This window comes from Rhamphochromis sp. 'chilingali', assembly GCF_963969265.1.
Source record: "Rhamphochromis sp. 'chilingali' genome assembly, chromosome: 12".
NCBI classification, from domain to species: Eukaryota; Metazoa; Chordata; class Actinopteri; order Cichliformes; family Cichlidae; genus Rhamphochromis; species Rhamphochromis sp. 'chilingali'.
Window position 1 is genome coordinate 30,070,180 of NC_137939.1, and position 27,998 is coordinate 30,098,177.

At 41.3% G+C, this 27,998-nt stretch overlaps 2 protein-coding genes across 2 annotated transcripts in view; one reads left to right on the top strand and one right to left on the bottom strand.

Annotated features, from left to right (window-relative positions):
* Positions 1-2,429, top strand: part of itga5 (integrin, alpha 5 (fibronectin receptor, alpha polypeptide)) — a 35,308-nt gene extending 32,879 nt beyond the window's left edge. Inside the window, exon 30 of the mRNA XM_080898790.1 lies at positions 37-2,429. Within this exon, the coding sequence (XP_080754916.1) occupies positions 37-120 (84 nt within the window). The 3' untranslated portion in view covers positions 121-2,429. The remainder of the gene's footprint in view (positions 1-36) is intronic.
* rapgef3 (Rap guanine nucleotide exchange factor (GEF) 3) lies at positions 2,411-27,989 on the bottom strand. Its single transcript, XM_080898792.1, has 28 exons — positions 27,933-27,989; positions 27,271-27,356; positions 22,899-22,943; positions 18,384-18,490; positions 18,183-18,304; positions 14,093-14,270; positions 13,857-13,941; positions 13,473-13,533; positions 13,052-13,128; positions 12,801-12,947; positions 12,527-12,633; positions 11,342-11,430; positions 11,145-11,233; positions 10,795-10,938; positions 10,600-10,679; positions 10,468-10,498; positions 9,089-9,164; positions 7,977-8,114; positions 7,662-7,759; positions 6,793-6,918; positions 5,847-6,028; positions 4,511-4,601; positions 4,352-4,402; positions 4,152-4,239; positions 4,003-4,067; positions 3,844-3,898; positions 3,603-3,674; positions 2,411-3,460 (listed from the first exon to the last, which is right to left on the bottom strand). The coding sequence occupies exons 1-28, from the start codon at positions 27,955-27,957 to the stop codon at positions 3,342-3,344; spliced, it is 2,634 nt and encodes an 877-aa protein (XP_080754918.1). The 5' UTR covers positions 27,958-27,989; the 3' UTR covers positions 2,411-3,341.
* Between the last annotated feature and the right edge of the window lie 9 nt (positions 27,990-27,998).

Consider the following 27,998-nt stretch of genomic DNA (forward strand, 5'->3'; position numbering starts at 1 on the left):
CCTGCATTTCTGAAATGTTTTTTTTTCTTCTTGCAGTTGGGCTTCTTCAAACGATCTGACCCTTACGGCACTGCCATGGAGAAAGCGGAACTCAAACCGCAGGCTGCCTCTGAGGCCTAAAAGACCACCAAAGCTACCAAAACCACAGTACCTGGCCATATGATTGCAACGGAGAATTGTGGTGGAATATGTAGAGTGGATTTAAAAAAAAGAAAGAAAGACAGAAGCAGTTGAAGAGTTACAAGAAAGAAAGACTACTGGAACTCCACTGTGCTGCACTAGAGGAAGACAAAACTCCAAAGATCTCAAAGCCAAATGAATGTTTTCTTTTTCTATTTTTAATTTATGTCTTTTTTGCTGGCAGGGTTGGACTGTTATCAAATGGAACTTGTGTCAATGCATAAGGCTAACATTGGACTGTACAACAAAAAACGACTGCAGAAGAAATGCAGGCTACCGTCAACCTGCAGATGCAGGAAGATGGGTTTAATTTTATGGATTCTTGGTATGGATCATTTTGTTATTTCCCTGTAACTGCCTTATATTGGTGCTAATGATCTGATATGATTGCTGCCTCTAACAGGATATGGCCACATGTTGCTTGTGGCATCTAGGAGCTGTGAATTATGCTGCCTGCTGAGGCCTGAAAGTATTCTGATATCTCCTAAACACATTTAATTGACAAAAAATAAGAAAACTGTTTATCTGCCTTTAGTAAAGGCTACATTACATCGACAAATATTTAACAACAAAACCTGTTTTAAAGCTCAGATTTCATAGCTAATTGTAATTCAATTCCTTTGCTAAAATTTAAGTAATTTTAAATCCCAACTATTCAGAGGTGCTGATTCTTGCCCAGTGCATGCTGGGATATGCTCCACCACTCCACCACTCCGGAAATTTAAAAAAATGCATAGATGGACATTTCTCACCCGACCATGGAACTGATCTCTCTCTGCCTCAGGTTGGTGGACAGTGCCGGGTTAAGTTGTTTTTGCACTCAAAGGAAATCTACTGATATTATTCCAAAGACACCAAAGACTGACTGACCTTCCTTTGAGTTCTGAATTTGACTCCTACTGATCACTTTGTTTAAATCCTGTATGTTTGAGTCGAGAGTTACCAGTGCTGGCAATGTCATTGTTGTGTAGTCGACTGGGATGGGACTGGAACCACCACAGACCTGTGAAACCTCATGTAAGGCCTGAAGCAGTGTGGTGCTTCTGTCAAAACGCAGTGTTCTCAAGATTTAGTTTTAATGTCATTACTCCTGCTTTGTTTGGATTGGGTTCATTCAAGATGGAAGCCTAAATGAAGCAAATTGTGCTTACGGTGGAGGAAATAAGCATATAATGATATATATATTTTTTAAACTGAAGACATGACAATCAGCAATCCTGTAGCCTCGACAGTAGGCTGAAGGCAGAATGATTCTTTTTCAGCATAAAATGTGTGTTGCTGTGAGATACTGTATTTTTCTATTCTTTTTTTTTTCTCTTTTTTTGTGTAAATGCTGCCCATGCTTAAAATGAGAAGTAGCTGAAGCCATCCCACACCCAGAGGCTGCAGGGACGCAACATTAAAATGCCTCGTGTTGGTTTCTTTTGACATATGCATAAGTTTAATGTGTCCTTAATGTAAATACTTAGTGCTTGTCAGTTACCGTTCCAGTTGTGTGTGTTTACATGTATACATGCGAGATTTCATGAATACATGCATTTGTGTGGATGGTATATTTATGAATGTTTGTTTTTGCCTTATTACCTTTCCCACTGCCTAGTCCTTTTTATGCCAATCACATCAGTAGCTTGAGATAATTGAGCTTAACCAGTTCTGCGTTACTTTTAAAATTGATAGCATAAATACCTCTAACAAAGGGATGACAGCTAGGCACTGGGAACTACATGTTGTTTGGAAGTGCAATATTTATATTCACTTGTTTTAATATTACAGTGCTTTCTTTTGATTTATGTTTTGTTTGTGATTGATTTGTGATAAATCAGACCTTTACGTGTGAAGGTGATGAACATGTAGCCAAATCCTTTGTTGGTGGTTCACTTGCTTTTTCTCACTAAGCATTATTTCAGGTGTGAAAGTTTTTGTTTTTCAAGGATTTTTCCCACTTCATATGTACTCACCACTGCAGGACCTTTCTGATCTCACTTTTTGTAGCATAGATTTTCATAAAAATACAAGCACATTTCTGGTATGTTGAATTAGTTTGGTGATTTATGTGCTCTGGTGTTGCACCTGTCCAAACAGCATCATACTGACCGTCTGCAATGCATTTGTTTGCTTCATTAAATTCTCTTCATAAATCCCCTTGTAGTTGATAGATACAATTTTCCAGATAGTCCACAAAATTTGCGTTTGGAAAATTATTTTTATCCTAAAATGTAGTCAGTAGACATTGTTTTTTTTTTTTTAAACGAAACACAGAAAATCATTATTTATAATGATGGGATAATTTTACTTCTTCCTCCTCAGTTACATCAGGAGAAAGCACTGGTTTCTTCATTTTGTTATTTACATGTCTTAGCCAGGACTTTCAAAAAGGTGTTGTAAATATTAATAAGATGGAGAATTGTGAATATCCTCACCCCATATTGGGGAGACCCTTTAATGTCAGGTGGAATGGGGGCTCTTTGAAGGTCAATTTTTACCTGTTACGGTTTGTACTTTAAATAAAATGATTCCTTTTTAAACATGTTTGTACTGTCATTAAATACACATTAGTGGGAAAATAATTTATTTAGAAAATAATATACGAAATTATGCATGTCAGTTAGTGCCAAACATGATCTGATACAATATATTTAATGTGAAAACACTTGTGCACTGACCTAAAGTGGTTAATTGTGGCACAGGTCTGTGTTCTTATGGCAGTTTTGTGGAAAAAACAATGTGATTCTTCCACAGACAGCAGTATAAAAAAACTTCACAAAATGAATTTTGACACCAAAGACAAGAATACTTCACTGTACATCATGTTGTAACATTTCCTTTTGAAGGGATCACTTGAAATGTTTAGACACCAGTGTGACATAAGGCTTTCTGAATAACCACAAGTCCTGTCAACACAGAGTCAGGGCCACTGGAGCTCATTTCTGTGCACAGAGCCCATTTTGACTGTCAATGTTTTGCTGTGCAGAAAGCTTCTCCAGTAATGTCCAAACTCCTTAAGTAACAATGAATTTCCATGGGATGCTACATCTCCAAAGGTCCAGTTCCCACCTCTAATTGAGATGAGTTTGGAGGTTTTATTCCGTTATACAGAGTTAATTTTTCGGCTGTGATTTTGCTTCAGTTTCACAGTCCTTGCACATTTTCAGTCATATTTCCTAGCAATCGATTGTTCTCGATAGCTGCGTAAGCTTGCGCTGGTTGTCAATCACCTTCAGGTTTTGGATATAGTGCCGGATGTTTGTGGAAGTCCGCAGAGGAAAGGCGTGATCTGAATCTAGAAAAGATTAAAATCATGCCTGAATCTGCATATGTTTAAGTTTTTGTACTTTTGTAGAAACAAGGTTAAACTGAACCTTCTATAGATCTTATGAAGAAAATATTAAAAACTGTCGAATGGCATTAGAGATGTGGCTTACATGTAGACAAGCGAGTAGCAGCGCCTTCCAGAAACATACGATCTGCCAGGCCTCTCTGTGGAGATGAAGGCACTGCAGAGGGAAAATAAAACATTATCTTACCCGATTTATGCACAAAACTGCATTGTATGTGTTTACTCCAACATGCCTGTGAATTACTTCCAACTTTTCCTGAATGCATACAGTCTCAAAGGTATGAAGTCAGTGGGCCCGATCATTTTGCTGCCAAACTATCACTTACCATAAGGTTGGCTTCTGCATCCTCGAACGATTTTCACTGTTTTGGCAAGCATTCGCTACGACAAGGTGAGAAAGGAAACTCTTCAAGTCAGTCTATACTGAGGATATGATTTGTAAGGAAACAATTACATAACAACATTTGAAAATAACTTTTCCATACCATTTTCTCAAAATTGACCAGTTTGTCTACGTAGTTTGCGTTTCCCTCATGGATAAACGTCATATCTAGATATAGGAAGGGACAGAAGTAATTAGTATCTTAATAATAAGGACTTGCCAGTGGATTTGCGATTTACTGGTGTCTGTTACCTTTCAGCAGCAGAGGCATGAAGGGAATGTAAGGAGGACTGAGTTTAGCTATAGCCAGTCTGTATGCCCTGTGGTTGCGTGAAGGGTCCTAAAAGAATAAGCGAGCATAGCACAATCAGACCATTAGAAACCTTAAAGAAAATCTATTGTTTAGGACATTTATAAAACTTATTCAAAGCTGAGTACATAGTATAATTTACCATGAGTCTCTCAAGAGAACAGTAAATCCTTTTTGTCTTGCTGGGTATTCTCTGTAACAGACCAGCAAAAGATTGCAAAGTCAATTTTAAAGTATTTGTTTAATAAGTGTGGCAGAACATTTATTATTATCATGCCTGCTGCCTCAAGGGGGCTCTCACCTCCCAGGTCTTGTAAAGCCTCTGAATTGCACTGTTGCTTAAGCCAAACATCACAGCAAAGAATGAATTTAGATTCTTCTGCTCCTTTAATCTGTGATGGAGAGGACACATGACTGTAAATAAAGTGCAGTCCTTGAAGTGGATGGATAAAGTTTAAGATGGGGGGACAAAAGTAAGTACAAAGGTCCTGCCCGGATACTCACAGTGAAAATACCTGTATGATTACAATATATGATATTAAGCAGGATATTAATGTTTACTGTATCAATTTCTTTTTTTGGTATAAGACCATGCTAATTCTTCTAAATGTATACTATATACAAAAAAAGTATTGGGCCGCACCTCAGTGGATAAAAAATGAGTTGGCCTGGATCTTTTAGTTTCAAAGAATGAAAACCTTAATGCTTCTGCTTACTAAGACATTTTCAATGTCTACTAAGACATTTTCAATGTCTTAGTAACAATTCAATGGTTCGAATGTTGTGGTAACAGTTTGGTGAAAACCTGTTTCTGTTCCTGCACGACTGTGCTCCACTGCACAAAGCAATGTGCACATATTTCACACATTTCTCTGTGAACCATAAATAATAATATATTGGATTTATATAGCGCTTTTCAAGGCACCCAAAGCGCTTTACAATGCCACTATTCATTCACTCTCACATTCATACACTGGTGGAGGCAGCTACAGTTGTAGCTACAGCTGCCCTGGGGCAGACTGACAGAAGCGAGGCTGCCATATCGCGCCATCGGCCCCTCTGGCCAACACCAGTAGGCAAGTAGGGTAAAGTGTCTTGCCCAGGGACACAACGACCAGGACAGAGAGCCCGGGGATCGAACCGGCGACCTTCCGGTTACAGATGCGATTCCCAACCCCCTGAGCCACGGTCGCCCGTGGCCAAACGTTTGCACCAAACCATCTGAGGTTTCAATCAACAAGTCTAAACTATGAGTTGCTTACTGGTAAAGTAGATGCACCTATGGTATGACTCTGAAAGTCGTAGATGACTTCCTTGTTGTGTCATTACATTAAAATGTGACATTGACCTTGAAGCTGACGTCACTGAGATTTAAACTGAGATTTGATTTATAGTAGATGCACCTATGGCATGAATCTCAAAATCCTACATTGCGTCATTCTTGAGTTATCGCAACCATAAACTTGACTGTCCACACCGCCCACCCGGTAAGGTGATGACAACACCCCATCGGCCTTTTAGGGCCGGGAAAAAGGCAAGACATGCGTGAGGTCAGTAGGTTTCACTGTTGAGATGCTTATTTGTTCAGTGGCCAACCTGCTTTGGCTAAATGTATGGTTTATGCAATTAATTCTTACACTGAAGCGATCTTGATAAACTTCTTGAGCAGCATAGCACGTTTCACGAGGTCTTCACATAGGCACAGCTCAGTCAGTACCCAGTGCTGCACCTCATTAAAGCGACGCACAAACCGCTCTAGGTTAGCCGTGATGGCTCCAGGGAATTTGTGGCGCCCAAAAATGTAGTAGACCAGCTCCACCTGGAGAGACACAGACAATGAGTCACAACCACTGGCATAATTTAAACACACCGTGAAACAAGCGGACAGGAAGTCTTTTGCAGGTATCTTTTGTTTCTTTAGAAATGTGAGGCATGCAGGAAATGACCCAAATAATCTGATGGCAGAGATGATACTGGTAGATAAAAGGCGGTAAAGTTTGAGAGTCATGCAAAGTTCTTTGTTGCACGAATGCTACTTTGAGCTTTGGTTATGTATGTCAGTGAGCAAATAAACAGCTATGGGCGTAGTGGCCATGAGATACAAAACACAACTACAAAGGGAAATCCACAACATTTAGAAAATGCAACAAAAACAACAATTCAGAGAAAAACAAAAACAAATGCAGAACACTTCAGAACATGCATAAAGAATGTACAACAGGCAAATACACTGTTGAGAAACAAAAAGGCTTCAAAACCAAAAAGGAAATGCTGTTATAGGTTCCCTCGCCACCAAAACAGTCTTCTCCTTCCTGCATGGTTCTTTCTTCTTTCTCACTCCCGTCAGGCTGTGTTTGCTCAAAGGGGATTACCAGATCATTGTGTATCACTCTCTAATGTTGTAGGGCTTTTATCTTACAATATAAAGTACACAGAAATAGCAATTTTTGTAAAATATGCTATATAAATCAAATTCAATACAATTAAAGTTAATTACTAGTTAATACTCTAGTGTTCTGAAGCAGTTTTGAAGCAGTTGATTGGTAAAATCAAACGAAACATCAATCATAGCCGCCAAGTTACCTCGTGCATGGCAGTGAACAACTCCCAGTCATAATTGGTGAGCTCACTGGCAATGTCTTTAGAAGACATCTGTTCAAGGACGTCAGCGCTTCCTTGCTCTGGACCCTGCTGCTCCTTTAGAGGTGTCTGACAGAGAGAGAGACGGCGCAGTGGCAGAGAGAATGAAAATCATCAGGAACAATGTTGTTCAGGTGAACATTTAATGACTCGCCTTATAGTTGGGGATGCTGCTTTCAACAAAACCATAATATGAAAAACCATAATAAACAACAAACATATTTAGAATATATCCCGTGAGTTAAATCCCCTCCTCATTTTCTATGAAATAGAATAGGATGATATTAATCGTTACTAGTTCATGACCATGCTACAGTACTTTATGGTGAAACTTGGCTGTGAGATGAAAATGACATGAGGCTTTTATTAGGTGTTGCAGGTACATAAATGCAAAATATAGGTTGTTTTAGGTTTGGCTGCTAGGTAGTTGCTATGAAACATAATAATATTGTGTATGATTCAGCTTTTGTGGCTATAAATGAGATGTTACTGTTACAAAATTAAATGATAGGATGTTTTCATAGGTGCTGTACATGCGTAAATGCAGAAAACAGATCCTTTTAGCCTGTTGATAGTTGGTTGCTAGGCAACATCATAATGTCTGCCATAGATAACAACCGGCAGCAATATCTGATGTAGATAAAGGACATAGGATGTACCTGTCTTCCAAGTCTGGTTGCTCAACCCCTGATTGTGTAGGAGGAGTTGGTGGACAGACAGACAACGAGTTCATGTATTTTAATAAGTGTGTTTTAATAAACTAAATAGACCAAAAAATGGTAAAGAAGTTATGGAAGAAAACAAATCCTCACCAGTTGTTCCACTTCGCTGATTGTGCAGATGAACAGTCTCTCGTTGAGTCCCAGGGCGGTGTAGACTGCAGTAGCATCCAGCTTTAGCTGAGCTCTTTCTGTGCGCAGTCATAGGAAACAGAGTAATTTTCACCGTAATTAAAAAAAAAGGAGAGCATTTGAAATTCTGTGAACACGACATAGGTTTGATGACAAACAGAATTACTCATCTGTTAGTACATTAGTCTAGCAATCTACAAAAAACTGATTATTTTAATGAAAAATAAGTGTTGGTTCTAGAAAACAAAACAAAAACATATGACTAATGCCTCCCACCTCCTGTGGAGTTCATTTTGATGAGGACATGATCTTCTCCAGCTTTTCCTAATGCTGACATTATCTCCTGTACAGATGTATTCACCGGCAGCATCGGAGTGAGAGGTTTGTTGTCTGGCCTGTAGATCTCATACAACACTAAATCAGAAGAGGACAGAAAATAAAATGTCACATCATGCTAATTTGGTGATTAATTTAAAGACTAATGGTGCCTGTTAAGTTACTGGATACTGAGATTGTTGTCCTTTATTGACATATTGCGTGACACACACGTCACAAGCACTGATTCTAAACCCTTTTCCCAACATCTGTCATCATGGCCATTCACGTGTTCATTTAAACTAACTCTAACCTGGATATGGACTTCAGCTTAGCATTTAAAACATTTTTGACTAGTTTTACTATTCCATCAATCAATCAATTTTCCTGTAGACTCCTGGTGGAGCATAGGGCTGCAACAACACCACGCCAACGGACTGTTCTGGGGCGTTCTCTTCAGCTGGGTTCACGTCATTCAGGCGGCCAGTCCAGTGCTTGCCTTGTGAAGTTGTCGGACGGTTTTCGGAGTGTGTGACCTATCCAGCCCCATTTTCTCTACTTGATGCCTTGACCGACCAGATTCTGGCTGCTTCTCTTCCACAGGTCTGTGTTCGAGATCTTCTCAGGCCATCTGATGTTAAGGATGTGTCGCAAGCACTTGCTGATGAAAATCTGTATCTGTATCTCGGACCCATACAGGAGGACTGCTTTCACATTGGTGCTGAAGATGCGGATCTTGCCACGCTTTCTATTCCATACTGCTATTTAATGCATATAGTGACCAAGTTGAACTTTATATTCAGTATTTTTAGTGAACATTAAACATGAACATCTAGCAAAACTGTTTATACTGTTTAGCTATATTTCAGACACAAATTTGGCCAGGTTTGATTTTGAAGTTGTTGGTAAAGATAGATGTAAAAGTTTATGTATGATGTTTGTAAGATTTGCCATCAATTTCAGGTCGTTTCCTTTTTTCATTTATTTAAATATCCCCCACTAGACTTCTATCCTTATTATGGGGATTTGGTTTTCTTGATTATTGTCAGCTGTAGTGTTTGAGCTTTACTCACCTTTATCATGTGCTCTGATTGGTTGAACCCTCCCAACTGACTCCTCAAAGTTTGAAAACCAATCAAACTGGTGGTTCTGCCAATAATATAAAAGGCGACTCAGTGACACTTCAGCGACATTAAACTCTCTAATGGCAGTAGAAAGACATTTCTTACACTCTGTCACACTTTTTGGCAAACATCCCAAAGGGTTTAAGCTCCAGTAGGACTTGTAGTATAAAGAAAAACTTTCATTTTGGCCTTTAGCCTCTGTCAGGGTTATCAAAAATATACTGCAGATACAACTTTAAATAGAACACATTTTAAGTAGAGAGTTTAAGTAGAAAAGACAAGCTGTGATATATGTCTGGTATACATATCCATCAATCCACTCAAATGTGTATTTTTGGGGAGGAAATTTTATTTTTAGTAGAAAATTATTCAGCATACATATTCACCAATAGATATAAGGCCAACTGGGCCTTATACCTTATGAGCCCCCCCTCAAAATAAATTAAATATGTCATGGCTGTGTCCAGGCAGGGATAGAGGACCCAAATGTAGACTCGAAAAGGGCAGATGTGAGCTTTAACAGCTTTATTGCTGGACACAAACTGAACTAAACCGAGAGATACAAACATAAGCTAAACCGGTAAGGGAGACAGAACACACAGCTAGAGTGAGGGTACCATGCGACGACGAGCAGTAGAAGACACGGACACTAAATACACACACTTGGTAACAAGGAAGTGGTGCACAGGAGGGCGACACACCTGAATCTAATTGCTCAAGGGAAGCAAGACAGAATACACTAACCTGAGACACGGACCCTCAAAGTAAAACAGGAAACACACAGACAGACCCTCCAGACACAGACTCAGACACACGATACTGACTAGACAGGAAAGGTGGGACCGCGGCAGGTAAACAGAGGGTGCACTGAGTACAGGGACATGAGGAGCACAGGAACCAAAACCTAAAGAACTTGAAATGCAAAACAGAAATCAAACCCTGATATATATGAACCAAGATGAAACCAAAGACTAATAAAAAATAACAATACAAAATCCAAAACACTGGGTCACTGACCCAGGACTGTGACAAAATATGGTAAAGGATAAAAAACTGGTTTAAAACCATAGAAAACATACTATTTAAAAAGTGCTCAAATATGATCCAGTTAAGGAATACCTTAAGGAGTTGCTACTGTAAGAGAATTTTCTTGGACATGATATCTCTGAAAAAGGGCCAATTTTCTTTACTTAATGGGTTGTTCCTCATACTACAAGAGTTGCTGGAGCTTCAGCCTCTTAAGACATCTGCTCTTCTCCATGCACCTTTGAAGTAGGCGAAGTTGTGCCAGAAACCTGTACTTTGTTTCCACACACTCAATAACTTACCCTGCTCAGTGACTGATAGCCATTCTCCAACCTGAAAAAGTATAGAAGAATTAAAGTGTTAAATAGTATGCGAAGAATATCTATGACTTGTGAATTGTTAAGAAATATGAAACATGATCTGATAGTGCGTACACTTTTGTCCTCCTCCTTTCTCTGAAGTCCTTCAGCACGTTGAACAGTTGTGAATTCGGTGCCATATCTTTCTTTAATCTCTGTTTCAACCCCAACATTAAAATAAAATGATTGATGAAAAAAACATACTGACACAAAAATCACACAGTGATATGTTTAAAATTTTAATTTATGACTTTGGGGCTGAGATCTCACCTCCAGAAAGTCCAAGGCAATAGGGTCTTCTTTCAGGTGAAGGCCAAACAGTGCCACCCACTGGCCAACCAACTTTACTACTTTCTGCTTAATGTTGAGAACATAGGCAGTCTTCTCCTGCTCTGAGCCCTCAGCAAGCTGTGCCTGGTAAGTGCAATGTTGGTTAAGGGTATAACACATAAGACCTTAATTACAAAATAAAAACAACATTAACTATAACAATTTATTCTGGTAATAAAATGCACTGAGAATTCCATTATATTACAAAAATACACTATAATACAGCTTTGTTTGACTACAGTAATTCTCATAAACAACACTAGCTTCACTGTTGTCAGTATAAATGACACTGTAGGATATTGGTGCTGTAGTGCAGGACAGAGCTGGCTGGAGGGCATGAAGACTTTGTGGGTGAGCAGGAAGTCACTCACACAAGAAGCTGCAGGGACACAATCATCACCATAATACAGTGATTACAAAGTAACTGACTTGGTCTGAACATTTTTCAACAACAGAAAACAGGTATCTGTAATCTTAACAGTGTCACCTATAGCATCATTTCCATTACACTCCAACTTTATTGTTTCCAGTAGGTGTTCCAAGATTTTCTCAGGTGTTCCTGACATAACTGTGTACCTGCAAAAAGCAAGACAGAAAAAAAACAAAGAATAACTTTCAAAACCTTGTGTTTGCCTTACATTGATCCACATAAATAAAGCAATAAATTAATTAAAAAGTATTTGTTGTGTAAATGTTGACTTGTTATCTCCTCAAAAAGAAGAAGCACAAAAAGTCTCTTGACGTAATCATTGCATAGTTTGTCTAGCAGACTGTGTTTACAACACTTTGAAAGTTCTTAGCTGTATATCACAGCCGCGTAGACAATAGCGCTCTGTCTGTTTCAGATCATAGCTTTACTGTGTTTGCTTAAAACACTTCACCTTCCAGCACATCTCTAATTTCCACACCCCTCTTTCGCTCATGATGCTTTTACATGACGCTACCTCATGTTATTAACTTTTGTGTACTCTCTCACATACTTTGTTATGCTCTTGTCTATTTATGCTCTCCTCTTTTCCTCTTTTCTTTCCCTCACCCCTCCACAGCCAGCTGATTGCTGCCCCTCCCTGAGCATAGTTCTGCTGGAGGTCTGTTTCTGTTAAAACTAAGTTATTCTTCTCCATAATCACAAAGTGCTTGCTCATGGGGGATCGTCTGATTGCTGGGTTTTCTCTCCAACATCAAAGGATCTCTACAATGCAATATAAAGTGCCTTGAACTGTTTTGAATTGATTGCTATATTAATCAAATTCAATTCAAAACTTTGAGAGCACAAAAAGGGACTGAATGTTCAGAGAATAAATGTTCTTTTCAATTGTGTAGATTTACAAGTAAAGAGAAGAAAGTGGTTTAAACGTAATCTAAATAAGAGTCCTGCATCAACTTAATTGACCTTCATACTTGATAAAGTGGTTCAAGACTGATAACACGTCACTCAGAAAGGCAGGGTTAAAGTCCGCCTATTATGTGAGTGTTAGGTAATACTCCATTAATAAACGGTTAACCACATCTTTAAAAAAAATTTATGTAATCATCACTTATTGTGATGCAGTGTTTGTATTAGAGCCATGCATTATCAGCCCACACCCAGGCAAAGCGTCTTCATGATCATAAACCTACTTGTAAATTAACTGCAGTATTTTATAGAAGTTAGTAGGTCAGAGTCGCTTACTTGCTGCTGTTCCCTGCTCCTCCTTGTTCAGTCGAGTCTGCACTCTTTTCCAACACCAGCACAGTCTTTCCGTGCTCTTCCAGTCGCACTGTATTAGCCTCCACGTCCTGAAGGACAGAGAAGGATGACAACCAGTTTGAAAAGTTATTTGAAAATTTGCGTGAATCTCACATCTCTTAAATTGTCACATGGGGCTACATGTGTTCAGTAAGCACCCGATGTCTGACAGACAACTTCTGGTGATAAAAATGCAGTAAGAGGAAATCCAACAAACCTTGAGGATCCTTATGAAGTCCTGTTTATCAACACGAAGGAAATGACAATTGTCCTCTCGCAAGATGATGGTGGCGGCTCGAGGTTGCTCATTTAGCAAAGCTAGTTGCCCAAAATCCTCACCTTCATGTAGAGTAGTCACCAGACCCTATATGCACACAATACTCTGAGCTATACAGCATACTTGAAATCAATTGCAACGTGTTTTATTAGAGACAGTGGGTTTTATTAATTTGGAACCACTGGCTTTACCTTGCCGTGCGTGATCACATTTACAGAGCCTTTCCAGATGATGTACCAAGAGGTTCCTTTATCCCCTTGACTGAACACTATATTGAAAAACAAGCAGAAAGAAACCACATCAGTCAGTCATATATCTTTCTAACCATTACAACTCCTAGAAGATCACACCTTGAGAGCACCTTCCTTAAAAGTACTTTGTTAAATATGGCTTTAACATTAAAGAAATGGGTAGGATTGAAGAGAAAAAAGACCTGATGATCTTCTTATCCACAGTAAACAAAGAAATTAATTATAACATTAGACGGTCTGAATAGTCTTAATCTTATTTTCTGGAAACAATGAATGTTTCACAGAAAAAGATGCTATTTTCTGTGCATAAGAACCGTATTATCGTGTGATTCAGCAACACAATGAAGCTGTGTAAACTCACAGACTGTTCCAGCTTTGGCATGTGATTCAAAGACCAGCACTGCTGCCAGCTCCTTACGCACCTACAGGCACAGCAGGACAAGAACAGACAGAAGCGCACTGATACCTTTTGCTATCATTGTTGTAAATGGGTTTTTCTTGATTTTCACTTTCATATTTCCAGTGTATTTTTAACATTTCTTTCATGTGGCATAAAATACAAAAGAAAAATATTATGGTTGATGTATGCAAGTAGAATAGTGTCTTTTAAAAAAAAATATTTTAATAAAATATATCAGATCAAATCCATGGTTAACTATCACGAAAACTTGATAACAGTTCACATTAAAAAAAAAATCAATATGTAGAGCCTTTAAAAATGTTAGGGGAGTTTATAGAGACTGACTGAAGAGGAGAGATGAGCGGCAGCTTTGACGTGGAGCAGCTCCTCGTAGATAACCTCCAAGTCCTCGGGACTCCTCTGACTGGGGCTGTAAAAAAAAAAGGAAAGAAGAAGAACATAATAAGCCAAACAAAACAAAATACAGTAACTTTGCTAGCACCTTGAACTTGTTGTAAGAAGCTTTCTGACAATACAGGTTATCATGAGGAAATGCTCATGTAACAACTAAACAAACTGACCATTTACGTAGAATCATAGTGAGCAGAGCATCAGGACCAAGCTGAGACAGCAGAGACAGAGCTTCCCCTAGTTCATCCTCTGAATCCTTCTCATTCAATATGTGGTTAAGTCCAAACTGGGAGTCTTGGAAGCGATAGAACTGTGTGTCCTTGTCGAGGAAATTCAACTCGTGTTTCACTTTGATTGAGACAAAACACAGAAGAGAAAATAAAACCCTTAAAATGAAATGCAAGAATGCGGTTAGACAACTCCAACACACACGTTGCTTTAGAAACAACAACGAGGCAGATGAGTAAATTTTTAGATAAGTTTTATGCCGGTCATTTATAAAACTTTAGATATATGGAAATAAATGCAAATGCTTTCTGAGTGAGTTCCTTCATTTGATGATGAAGCATTTCTGTCCTGATTGGAGTGGTCTCTTCCAGGAAGACAGTGTCTCATCCAAAGAGCTTAAGTGGTTAGTGAACACTTGACTGACTGAAATAACAACGCAAAACAAATGTCATGGTAGACTCGGTCACCAGATTTCAAGATACTCGAGCATGTCTGGGACATTTCTAAGTGCTACCAAAAGCATTATCATCAGAATACATGAAAAGTAATTTGTTTGGACATTATTCCACATTCATCTACAGTTCACAAGAAGCCCTAAATTCACCCAACACATGACAAGTATCCTTCCTATTTTTCATCAAAATACTAAATTCTTCCCCTCCTTGAATCGCTACCTTATCGTGGTGGAGGGGTTTGTGTGTCACAGGGATCCCAGGGGCTATGTTGTCTGGGGGCTTTTGCCCCCTGGTAGGGTCTCCCATGGCAAATTGGCCCTGGGTGAGGGACCAGACAAAGAGCGATTCATAAGACCCTTATGAAAAGGACATCGAGGGAACAGTTTACCCTGCCCGGGATAGGGTTACTGGGGCCCCGCCCTGGAGCCAGGCCCGGGGAGGGTGCCCGAGGGCGAGCGTCTGGTGGCCGGGCCTTAGTCCATGGGGCCCGGCCGGGCACAGCCCGAAGAGGAGACATGGGCCCATCCTCCCGCAGGCCCACCACCCGCAGGAGGCGCCATAGGGGTCGGGTGCATTGTGTGCCGGGTGGCGGCCAGGAGCGGAGGCCCTGGCGGACTGACCCCCGGCTGCCAAGACTGGCAATAGGGACATGGAATGTCACCTCTCTGGTGGGGAAGGAGCCTGAGTTAGTGCGTGAGGTTGAGAGGTACCGGCTAGATATAGTCGGGCTCACCTCTACACATGGCTTGGGCTCTGGAACCAGTCTCCTGGAGAGGGGCTGGACTCTGTCTCAGTCTGGAGTTGCCCCTGGTGAGAGGCGGCGGGCTGGGGTGGGTATCCTAATATCCCCTCGGCTTGCTGCCGGTACGTTGGGGTTTTTCCCGGTGGACGAGAGGGTTTGTTCCCTGTGCCTTAGGGTCGGGGAACGGGTCCTGACTGTCATCTGCGCTTATGCGCCAAGTGGCAGTTCAGAGTACCCAGCCTTCTTAGAGTCCCTGGGGGGGGGGGTGCTGGAGGGTGCTCCACCTGGAGACTCTGTTGTCCTGCTGGGAGACTTCAATGCTCACGTGGGTAACGACAGCGAGACCTGGAGGGGCGTGATTGGGAGGAACGGCCTCCCTGATCTGAACCCGAGCGGTGCTCTGTTATTGGACTTCTGTGCTAATCACAGTTTGGCCATAACGAACACCCTGTTCGAACATAAGAGTGTCCATAAGTGCACGTGGCACCAGGATGCTCTAGGCCGTAGGTCGATGATCGATTTTGTAATCGTATCAGCAGACCTGCGACCATATGTTCTGGACACTCGGGTAAAGAGAGGGGCTGAGCTGTCAACTGATCACCACCTGGTGGTGAGTTGGATCAGGTGGCGGGGGAAGACGCTGGACAGACCTGGTGCACCTAAACGCGTAGTGAGGGTGTGCTGGGAACGTCTAGCAGAGGCCCCAGTCCGCGAGATCTTCAACGCACACCTCCGGCAGAGCTTCAACAGCAGTCCGAGGGAGACTGGGGACATTGAGTCCGAATGGACCATGTTCAGCGTCTCCATTGCTGAAGCTGCTGCATTGAGCTGCGGCCGCAAGGTGGTTGGTGCCTGCCGTGGTGGTAATCCCCGAACCAAATGGTGGACACCAGAGGTGAAGGGAGCCACCAGGCTGAAGAAGGAGTCCTATCGGGCTTGGTTAGCCTGTGGGACTCCGGAGGCAGCCGACAGGTATCGACAGGCCAAGCGGAATGCGGCTCGGGCAGTGGCTGAAGCAAAAACTCGGGTGTGGGAGGAGTTCGGAGAGGCCATGGAAAAAGACTTTCGGGCTGCCTCGAAGAGATTCTGGCAAACCGTCAGACGTCTCAGGAGGGGAAAGCGGTGCTCTACCTGCACTGTGTATAGTGCTGGCGGAGCGCTGCTGACGTCGACTGAGAAAATTGTCAGGCGGTGGAAGGAATACTTCGAGGACCTCCTTAATCCCACTGACACGTCTTCCGAGGAGGAAGCAGAGTCTGGGGATGAGGGGAATGACCCGCCAATTTCCGGGGGCGAGGTCACTGAGGCAGTTAAACAACTCCTTGGTGGCAGAGCCCCTGGTGTTAATGAGGTCCGCCCCGAGTTCCTGAAGGCTCTGGACGTTGTAGGGCTGTCCTGGTTGACACGCCTCTGCAATGTTGCGTGGAGATCAGGGGCAGTACCTGTGGACTGGCAGACCGGGGTGGTGGTCCCCATCTTCAAGAAAGGGGACCGGAGGGTGTGTTCCAACTACAGGGGGATCACACTCCTCAGCCTCCCTGGGAAAGTCTATGCCAGGGTGCTGGAAAGGAGAGTTCGTCCGTTAGTCGAACCTCGGATACAGGAGGAACAATGCGGTTTTCGTCCTGGTCGCGGAACACTGGACCAGCTCTTTATCCTCTCCAGGATACTTGAGGGTGCATGGGAGTTTGCCCAACCAGTCTACATGTGTTTTGTGGACTTGGAGAAGGCATTCGACCGTGTCCCTCGGGGTGTCCTGTGGGAGGTGTTGCGAGAATATGGGGTGTCTGGCCCATTGCTACGGGCCATTCGATCCCTATACAACCGTCGCAAGAGCTTGGTTCGCATTGCCGGCAATAAGTCGGACTCGTTCCCGGTGGGTGATGGGCTCCGCCAGGGCTGCCCTTTGTCTCCGGTTCTGTTCATAATTTTTATGGACAGGATTTCTAGGCGCAGCCAAGTGGCGGAGGGCTTTCGCTTTGGTGGCCTCAGAATCTCATCTCTGATTTTTGCAGATGATGTGGTTCTGTTGGCTTCATCGGGTGAGGGCCTCCAGCTCGCACTGGAGCGGTTCGCAGCCGAGTGTGAAGCAGCGGGAATGAGGATCAGCACCTCCAAATCTGAGGCCATGGTTCTCAGCCGGAAAAGGGTGGAGTGCCCACTCCGGGTCGGGGATGAGTTCCTGCCCCAAGTGGAAGAGTTCAAGTATCTTGGGGTCTTGTTCGCGAGTGATGGGAGAAGGGAGCCGGAGATCGACAGACGGATTGGGGCTGCAGCTGCAGTAATGCGGACGCTGCACCGGTCCGTCGTGGTGAAGAGGGAGCTGAATGTAAAAGCGAAGCTCTCAATTTACCGGTCGATCTACGTCCCTACCCTCACCTATGGCCACGAGCTGTGGGTAGTGACCGAAAGAACGAGATCGCGGATACAAGCGGCCTCTCCCTTAGAGATAGGGTGAGAAGTTCGGCCATCCGGGAGGGGCTCAGAGTAGAGCAGCTGCTGCTCCACATCGAAAGGAGCCAGCTGAGGTGGTTCGGGCATCTGACAAGGATGCCCCCTGGGCGCCTCCTGGGTGAGGTGTTCCAGGCATGTCCCACCGGGAGGAGGCCCCGGGGCAGACCCAGGACACGCTGGAGAGATTATATCTCTCGGCTGGCCTGGGAACGCCTTGGTATTCCCCCGGATAAGCTGGAGGAAGTGGCTGGGGAGAGGGAGGTCTGGGCCTCTTTGCTTAGGCTGCTGCCCCCGCGACCCGGCCCCGGACAAAGCGGATGAAAATGGATGGATGGATGGATGGATACTAAATTCTTCAAAAGTTAGCTCTTCAGTTCTTACCATGGAGAAGTATTCCCTCATCCACTAAGACCTGCCATATTCCCACTGCCTGACTTCTTGATTGGAGGCCTTCATTTTGGGTCATCAGCCAGTCAACAAGGTCCTTACCGGAGCAACATTGCCTATGAGAGAAATTTGCATGTAATTAAGAGACACTGTTACTTTTAATCATGAACTAAAGCACATCGCCAGAATAGGTACCTGTATGTTTTGAGGTGATGCTTTCTATCTCGGATCAGACCAGGGTTCTTCTCAATCATGACACTATATACTGATCTGGCTGCCTTCACCACGCGATCTGAGAGAAACTTGATAAACATGAAAGATAGGTGAAGTTAGCAAATACAGCAAAGTTACTGTATTAGGTGAAGTGTTTTTTATAAACACAATTTCTGCCAATTTTTGGGTTGGTGAAAGGCCGAAGTCAGCAAAAGAAACGAGTGTTTGTGAAAGTGAGGAAGACAATTTCCCCCTCAGTTTTGAACAATGTTGTGTGTGGAGACTTCTGTAGGTGTTGGAGTGTAATGGAGAGTTTGTGGGGGTTGCATAGGTGTCAAAGTGTAATGGAGTGTTTTTGGGGGTTGCACAGAGGTGAAAAGGTGTTAAAGATGCAAACTTAAATGCTCTGAAACTTCACTGACTTTCCAGCTTCTGACTCTGGCCAGCACAGAGCAACAACAAACTGTATGACAACTCTGAACTAGTTTCCCTTTAACCTGCTTTGATGTCCCCACCACTCATTCTCAACAGCACACACACACACACACACACACACACACACACACACACACACACACACACACACACACACACACAGTCCTGTTTTCATATCTTAGTGGGGACATCCCATTGACATAATGCTTTCCATAGCCGCCTACCCTAACCCTAACCATCAAAAATGAATGGCTGAACCTAACCATAACCTAATTGTAACTCTGACACTAAAACCACATTTTGAGTCTCAAAAATGCCTTTAAACTCATGGGGACAGGCATTTTGTCCCTATAAGGGTTGTTATGGGGACAAACAGACCACACACACACAAACACACACCCAGACACACACACACACACACACACACACACACACACACACACACACACACACACACACACCATAATATAAAGGGTTGCATTAACCTAGACCATAACTTTAACCTAAACCCAAATCTTCAAATTTAGTGAGATTATGGGGGCTTTCTTTTTGTCCCTATAGTCCCAACAATATTGGTAATACAAATACACATAGCTGCACATAACACACTGAGGTCAGGCTTAAACTCACAAAGACCTGCACACAAGGGTGCACAACCTGCCAGCCACTCATGCAGAGGCAAAGCTTACGTAACAAGAATGTACTTTGTTTGTGGCTGAAATTCAGCTCTCCAATTTTAGACCTTCTCATGCTTTATGCTTTGTATTTTGAACATAAAAGAATTGATTTAAACTACCACCCAACGATATTTACTGTCTCAATGACTGACAGTCGCACAAACTTTAATTCTGCGCCTCCCTGGTTGACTCCCACAGGTCTTGTGATTACATGCTTGACACAGGCTGTGGATTTTCCCCTAGACACTGTTGTTTGTCTAAGGTGGTGACCTGGAGATTCACACAAAATCCAACACGGATTACTTCCTATATTCTTTTCTTAAGAATGCAATGCAAAGAAGCCAGCAACAGAAACTACTTTCTGTCTCCTGTAGGTTTCTGCAATTCATTCAGGATGTAAAAACACCTACTGTTTGACTTATCTGCTGACATCATGCCTCGATGACTCCAACACAGCCCCTGGTTTTCCCTATTTAAAGTGGGCCATAACACATCCTTGGTAAATCCAAGTTCACACAAAGTTGTTAATTCAAATTTAAAATTGCAATTAACAGCTGCGGGCACAGTGTACACTTTAACCTATCGCCCTGACACTGGACTCTTCCCAGACCTGACATCAACAGAGTAAATGCGTCCTGAGGCCTCTGCTGTGCCCTGCTGAAGTTAGTGTGTCGTGAGGTCACTTGTATTCCCAGAGGCCCATTTTCCCATGGGGCTCCTGCAGTCACATTCTCATGCCTGTCAACTCCCAACTTATTTTCTTGATGAGGCGACTTTCCATTACCTTCAGTTCAGTTCAGTTCAGTTCATTTTTATTTCAAACATTTCAAACATGTGCCTTCACAATCATTACAAAATATCATTCCATTATTTGTTTGAAAAGGAGTAGGCTGAAGTATTTACTTATTTGTCCCTACCCCCTCAAGTTTTACCTCTCATTCATTTAATTTTTTTTTTGTCTTAAATTAAACAAACAACATATGAAACATATAAACATATGAAGTAAAACAAAACATAACATACATAAATCAAAAACAAGAAATTAGCAAGCCCCACCACAGTATAGTTACCTAACTCATTCCTTACAAAAACAACATCAAAAGCCATACATCACTGTGAGCCCTCTGCTGCTGACTATATGTGGTTGAGTCGGCTTCCTGAACTAGGCCATCTAATCCCATTATCTGAGAACTACAACACACATGTAACTGTTTCTAGTGAGTGAAATTAAAGAGCAAACATTTTTCCCACAGGTGTGCCAGTCAGTGACACAGAGTACAACACACACTCAGCCCGTGCATACACAGCAAAATCTCCAGTGTTAAATTAACACTGGAGAGTGTCTATATGGGTCCACACCTCTGAGTGTTAAATACAACACTGTTGAGTGTTAAATTAACACTTTTGACAGTGTTATATGTTTAAAAGTAACCTAGTCAGTTTTGAAGATTAACAATGGCTAACACTGAGCAGTGCTGATTTTCTAACACTGGAAAATAACTCAAAATGTTAGAAATATTCCAGTGATGTATATGCCATCTATAACAGTTGGACAGGCGGCCATAATATATTCATGACAGGGCACTATACTGTTGTTTAGGTAATTTTAAAGTCAGGAACCTACATTATTAGGTGATTTATGACTGAATATGTATAGTATAATACTCACGTGATCCATACTAGATCATACTCAAATTGTCAAGGAAATGATTCTAATCTGTGATTATAAATTACTACAGCCAATTTTTGCAGGACCAGGCAAAGAACAGCTGTTCTACAGGTTGTACAGTTTACTCAAACATGCTAGATGCTTGAGAAAAGCTTGTAATTGTCTTTATCACAGCTCAATTGGATTATCTTTTCTCTGTCTTATCCTTTTTGACTTAAATCTGATGGTGACTAAAACCATTAGTCATGCTCTTTTAAAATGTTTAATTTCATGCCTTTGTCTCATTCAGTGGAATATTGATGAGTGCAGCATTCACTGCATGTCTCCTTTGTAGGCGAGACCTTTCTCTACTTTCTCTTTGACCTCAGTGGGCTGTGTTGTGTGAGAAGCACAGAGTGAGTTGACAAGCAGCTTCATCTTTGGGCTGATTTTTACCCCTCTCTTTCTCTGTGAGAAAAAACAACAACGCCACACTTCTTCAGCAAACATATATACCACAAACATGGGTAAAAATGTACGGTAAAAAAAAAAAAGCTTTTCAGAGATTACAGACAGATTTCCGTTTCCATTTCATGTTTGAATTGGAAAATGTTGGAGCACAATCAAACCTTGCTTATTAAAAACACCAATCCTGTACAGTGCTATCATAATGTATGATGCTCACTACTGACTTTTAGAATCGGGAGCAAACATTTGCTAAGCAACAATAACAAAAAAAAACCCCAATGAGGTTAGCAACACATGTCTCCTGCAGATTCAGTTGCTCTGTCCTCCCTCTGTGTCTTTACAAACCCGAAAATATTCACAGGGTTGATTATTTACCCACATGGAAAAGATATATATAAATCTTATAAAGTTTGTATCTGTCTTGTGTGAAACTTGTATTAAAAGCAGATATAAGATCCCTTGAAAAATTACATAAATGAAACTTGTATGTTTTGGATACTTATGAAAACAATATATGAAAGTAATGAGAAAGTGGCCACTTTCATGAGTAAATCATATAAGCCTTATATGATTCACTATATGAAGTAGGCCACATCTTATGCAAGTCTTTTATAAGTTTTTACTATTTCTTTTCCATATGGGTAGGAGTTGAAAGATGCACTCTCTGTACTGCTTTCTACCTTTTCTGTCGCAGGGAGACCACTGAACCTAAACAGAAGCCACTTTCCCTGTCAATTCTTCTTATCAGGGTTTTAAAGGTTCACTACTTGGCATGCTGTTGAAGAAGCTGAGATAAAGCAACATGAGGGGCCTGGACTGAGTTAGGTAGGACTCAGGAGAGTGGGGAGGGTCAATTTATTGTGGGCCTTGGAGTGCTCTTTAGACTCCTTATGACTGCTTGCCCCTGCAAGGAATGTGTTTTTTTAAAACTCGGTTGAGTAGTAATGCAGGATATTATAAACAACAAAAGAACAAGTTCAGCAGTTTGAGAGGATGCAAGCTCTGCAACTCTGAATTATACTGGAGGTCAGTAAAACTAAAGCCACCAGTGCAGTGAAACTTGTCAAAGGCTAACTAGAGTTTAATCAGCTAATTAGTGATAACCAACAATAGATCTCACATGTGCTTAAATTATCTTTCAGGACAGGGGTGAAGGTGTTTACACTCTGCTTTAAATCTTACCTCTGCTCTCACATTGTGGTTCTCCTTATGGTCAGAGTGAGAGTCTCAAAGCACCACTGAAATGCTGTTAAATGTTGGCACACATACCTGCTTCATAGTGTCCTTTGAATTCAGAGCCTCTGGCAGTGGAGTCTGGGAGAAACAGAAAGACATACTTTATACCCAGTGAACCGTTTCTCCATATCTAAAACCTCTAAAATAAAGAAAATAAATTGCTTGGGAGCAGCATTCCACAGGAACTAGCTGGGCTGGTTGTTGATGACAATCTTGTTGTAGCTAGTCTGAAAAAAACACAACCAAGCTGGACCATCGAGAAACGGAAAATTGTTTTCTTTTCTTTGGTATGAAGGTCACTACAGATGCATTATCTCAACCTGTGATGTGCCATTGTCTCCAACATGGTGTGGGTGGTTGTCAAGTGTGTGTAATGAAGTGGGAGGAAAGAGTATTTAGACCTCGGCAACAGAAGGTACATGGTTAAACTCTTTGAATTTCATTAAAACAAATATTTGCTTTAAACTACAGACTATCCTTTCATGTAAAAAGTAATTGAACCTGAATATTTAAAGATTAATACTGAAGCAGCTGCCACAGGTAAACAATATTGATGATTTTTCATTACACTCTTGAAATGCTCACTTAAAAGAGTCAAATCATTGCTATCTCTAACGTCCTACCATGTAAAAATATTCAACATTCCCACGTTTGTACTTTGACCCAAGTCAGACTTCCCCTTTGTTGCTTAGATTTTATGTTTTTATGACCATCTTGCGGCTGTTGTTGTCTGTCTGTATTCCCAAGGTAATTGGGTTCAGTGTAACTAATTGAAAATATAAAGGACACACTACGTTTCAACTTGCCTCACAGTTCTAATAATTTACTAGTGTCACTTTAACACAAATCTCTCTCTTTCTACTGAATTGATGGATTGTAAGAGTTGTAACAAAACAAAAAAAGGTAAATATGCAGAGCACTCACGTGACATAGAAGACATGTAAACAAACAGTAGCTGATGTGATTCTTCACATCGGAGATAGACATCGGTTTCTCTGCTTCTACTGCACACACACTTTGTGGCATGTTTTATTTGGCCTGCTGTACAGGCAGCTACATCATGTGATATTAGCCTGAATGGACCACAATTTAGCTTGTAACCCAATTGCCACTGAATGGCAGTAACTCCATGAAACATTATGCATAGCATAGCTAATTTATGAGCCAATCAAAACAAACGTGCCTCGTAAGTTAAAAACATGTGGAGAACATTTCAATATCTGTTCGACAGACACACTTAGGAACCCTTATGTATGTGAGGTATTTTTTCTGCATTGTGTCCATGTGTCAGCACTGGTATGCAGGAGCAAGAAGTCCAGGAGGGATGCTGCAAATGATGACAGAAAAATGAGCTCAGCTGTGCTCTTATCTGCCTCATGTGCTCAGAGAAAGAATTAGCTTAACCTTCAGGGCTTATTACTAATAACACACGACAATGAATAGAAAGATTGGATATCACTCTACTGCCAAACAACTAAACAGCTTTGAGTAAAACCAAATACAGCATACAGGCTTGCTATTACCTGTTACAGAGTCAGATTCCACTAATGTGCTGGCATAGCACAAACAATATTTGAAATGCACAATGCACAATGTGAATGCATGCATTTGTCAATTTTGCATTTAGGATGATTTAGCATGTTTTCAAGTTCTGTAATTTGTCAGCTGTAAGATATCCCTCGGTTTTATTCGGTTCAGCGATACTTCTGACGTTCAAAAAAAGATTGATACTTTTATACTTCTAGATTAATGTGTTGTGCATCATAGTGTTATGGTAAAAAAATCCAAAGCAATTGTTGCTGTTCATGCAGAACTTTTAACTAGTTCACGGAAGTATGACATTGATATTTGGCTGGTAAAAGCAGGTAGTTTGGGACACAGTCTCTGCACGTTATCTTTGGCCCCCTGATAGTTAAAAATCAGGTAAATTTAGAAGACTTTCAGCGCTGTTATGTGTCTTCCTGTGACCTGGCAACCGAAACCTCCCTCATTTTGCATTCTTCTACAAACTCTTCTGTAAACTGAGCAAGGGTGTTTCAGGGAACGTGAACAATAAACAATGCACTATTTATAACCCGAGGTAAATAATAATAATGAAATATGCTTTGTTACCTTCCTGTGTCACCACAGCCAACTGCTACAACAATAGAGGAACCTGCTTCAGTCTACTTGGAAGCGTTCCTGAATATCTACAAAATGCAGAGACTCCAGCTGATTTACATAGTTAAGGCTGAGCTAATTTTATTTATTCTGTATATGACTAAAACAGCTGCTTAAATGGATGACATTCCATCTATTTTCCTGGAATCAACTGATGATAGGTTTTCAAAAACTAAGACAGTGGCAAGAAATGCTACCGCAGTCAGCCACAACCAGAAGAGAAGGGTTCACACTCCTTGGTCTGTTTAATAGCCAAAACATCAACATCAATAACAATGAAAACAAGCTATAATAATAATTCAGAGGGAATTTTGAAAAGTTGGACTCATGAAAATGCTGATGTCAATTAATTTGCTCTAACTAACTAATTTGTAGGCTTGTTAGCTGCAATTGTTTCTGCTGTGGTTTCTATAATGAGGCTAGTATACAGAGAAAGTAAGGCTGGGAAAACTAGTAAATAGAGCAGGAAAGGCAGCATAGTGACATCAAATAAACAGAGAAGTGCCACAAAACTGGGCTGTACTCAGTTACATGCACTGTTCACACAACCACACATTTTGCTCCCAGATCTTCAGAAATGTTCTGTCACTTTTCCATCTTTCCTATTTCAGCACCAAATCTCGAAGCTTACTTGCAACGTAAAGGATACTTTTAGGGCCTTTTAGGCAACATGTGTCAGACATTTAGGAGATACCAATTTGCATACCAAATTATGATTACAGTCTTTTACCCTCGCAGTAGCTCTACCAGCAGTGATTTCATATGAACTAAAGCAAGAAAGCAAATGACATCTTGGAAGCCCTATTTTGTGCCAACACCTCAAATTTATAAGCTTTTTATGTTATTTTATTTTTTCTTAATGAACGCTAAGCCTTTAAGTCACGTTACTTTGGAAATGAACGGATCAATATAAAAAGACAGTGAATTATGATGTCATCGTAGTCATCATTCTCATCTCTTCTTATCCGCATATTGTGACACCATGCAGTAAAAGCAATTCTTGCTTATGTTCCATGAAATATTCCGCAGTCGTTTCGCTTAAGTAAATGTATAAATATTAAAGAGGCATACCCAGCTGATGCCCCGTATTGTCTGTTTTTCCACCGAGCAGCGGTCCGGGAACACTTGGTAATTGTGAGTCCGAAAGAGATGCATCTTGTTTCGGATCAAAACAACCGACAAACAAGTTTCCCAGTCAGAAGATCTGCAGCTCGGCAGCTCTACACATTATTCACGGCACAGTAATCTGGATAGCCCCGTCTCACACTCATTACTGCACAGCGGCGACTCAACACGGCGACAATGTGAACTCATAACTCCGCATTTTGTCCTCCTAGTAATTCCAGGCAGGTCCTGCATCAAACTCAGATCTTGCTGCCTCATTGAGGTCGAGTCGTGTACTGTTCAGCCATCCCTCGCGGCACAGGCGCACTGTTGCTGCGTTGCGTGTGTGCGCTCTTTGGCTTTTCACAAGAAACTGCATCAGAGAGACTGCCTCTTCTGGCAGTTTTACCACCTAATTAAAAACGGCGTTTGACGTATTTAGCTTGACCTCGTGTGCATGTAGAACCTTAACAATTTGTCCTTCTGTTAAAACACGTCAGCGAGTAGACAAATATGATGTGTATATTTCAACTCAAATTCATTCTTGAATGCTAGAGATGAAATTTTCAAAGATGTCAAACCTTACTCAAGTCTTAGTCAAACAAGTAATTTGCTAAAAATGTGCACCCTTTCTGTAAAATAACTGGCTTATTTGTTACAAATTTGCATCATTTCTTGGCTGAACTGTTAAAAAAAATGGGTGAATCCACACAAACATTGGGGTCAGGGGTATTAAAGGAGGTATAATGTTGCATGAAGGTACTATATAATAAAGTTTGTTTAGTACAGTAGTTCAGGAAAACACACAAGCTGCAGCACGTTGTATAGACCACACACTTATCAGGTTATCCAGCTGCCTGGCTCAACTGGGCCTGTAGGCAGAGATAAACTGCTTCAAGGGCAGAAAGTAATTTAGGTTTGAGGACAACACTTAATGCGTTTATGCAGTTCTAGTTCACAGGTGTTTTTCCTTTGGTGTTGAAGTGTTATGTACCCATTAAAGCTTTATGAAATCATAAAATTCATAACAGGTGTTCAGTTTTGAATGGATTTTTCAATATTTCTTCCTGTGATTCAAACCTTACACCTGTAGTTCACACTTTTGGCTTTTTGTGTTCGTTTATAGATGCAGGTGACTTACGTCCCCCAACTCTGGTGTACGCCGCCTTGGTGGAAAACTGCTGTTTCTGACGTAGTTCTCCATCAAGAAAACAGCTTGAACAAAATCTGTGTGAAGAAAAAACAGCACAATGATTTTATTCTTTAACAGTCGAGAAAGTAAAATGGGAAGGTAGCGTTTTCCCTTGTCAGTTAATAGCAAAACAAGCAGATGTAAATTTGCAATGTCTTACATAAGGACAAGGAGACCCTTCTAAAAACTTAATTTCCCATGTTCTGTTATAACAGGATCATGTCTGTGTGCTGCAGGCTGGAAAAGTTATGCAAGAATTGTTTAAATCCCAGCTATTGTTCTAGTGCAGGGCAGCCCTTCCTGTACTGACCTCAGTGTCTGAGTCACTTTGCCAAACCTTTCCACAACACACACTGACCAGAGCATCCATGTTTTCCATGCTTGGCTGCAATTTGAGCTGTGTGTTCAAACCGCCTCTTTTGTATGTTTTTATTAAAAGCTCAGCACCTGTTGCTGACCTTTACTGTAGACATTACTGCTTCCATCTTGGAACCCTGTTACATAATCGTGTGGTAAGTGAACGGTGGCTCTTGGAGTACAGAAAACTGTACTTTAAAAGGTACCGTGAGGCACATTTGCTGCAAATGTTCAAAAGAATAATGATTTCTTACCATGTTTAGACCTCCTTCGAGTCATGACAACAGTCACAATTGTCTCAAAATCCAATCTTAAAAGTA

What these genes read in the sequence shown, in the direction of transcription:
- rapgef3 (XM_080898792.1), bottom strand. Translation starts at nt 27,957, where the DNA reads ATGACTCGAAGGAGGTCTAAACATG. An exon ending in TCGAAGGAGGTCTAAACATG is followed by an intron (nt 27,357 to 27,932) that starts GTAAGAAATCAT and finishes TTCTTCACACAG; the next exon opens with ATTTTGTTCAAGCTGTTTTC. An exon ending in TACAGCACCAATATCCTACA is followed by an intron (nt 10,939 to 11,144) that starts GTGTCATTTATA and finishes TGCACTTACCAG; the next exon opens with GCACAGCTTGCTGAGGGCTC.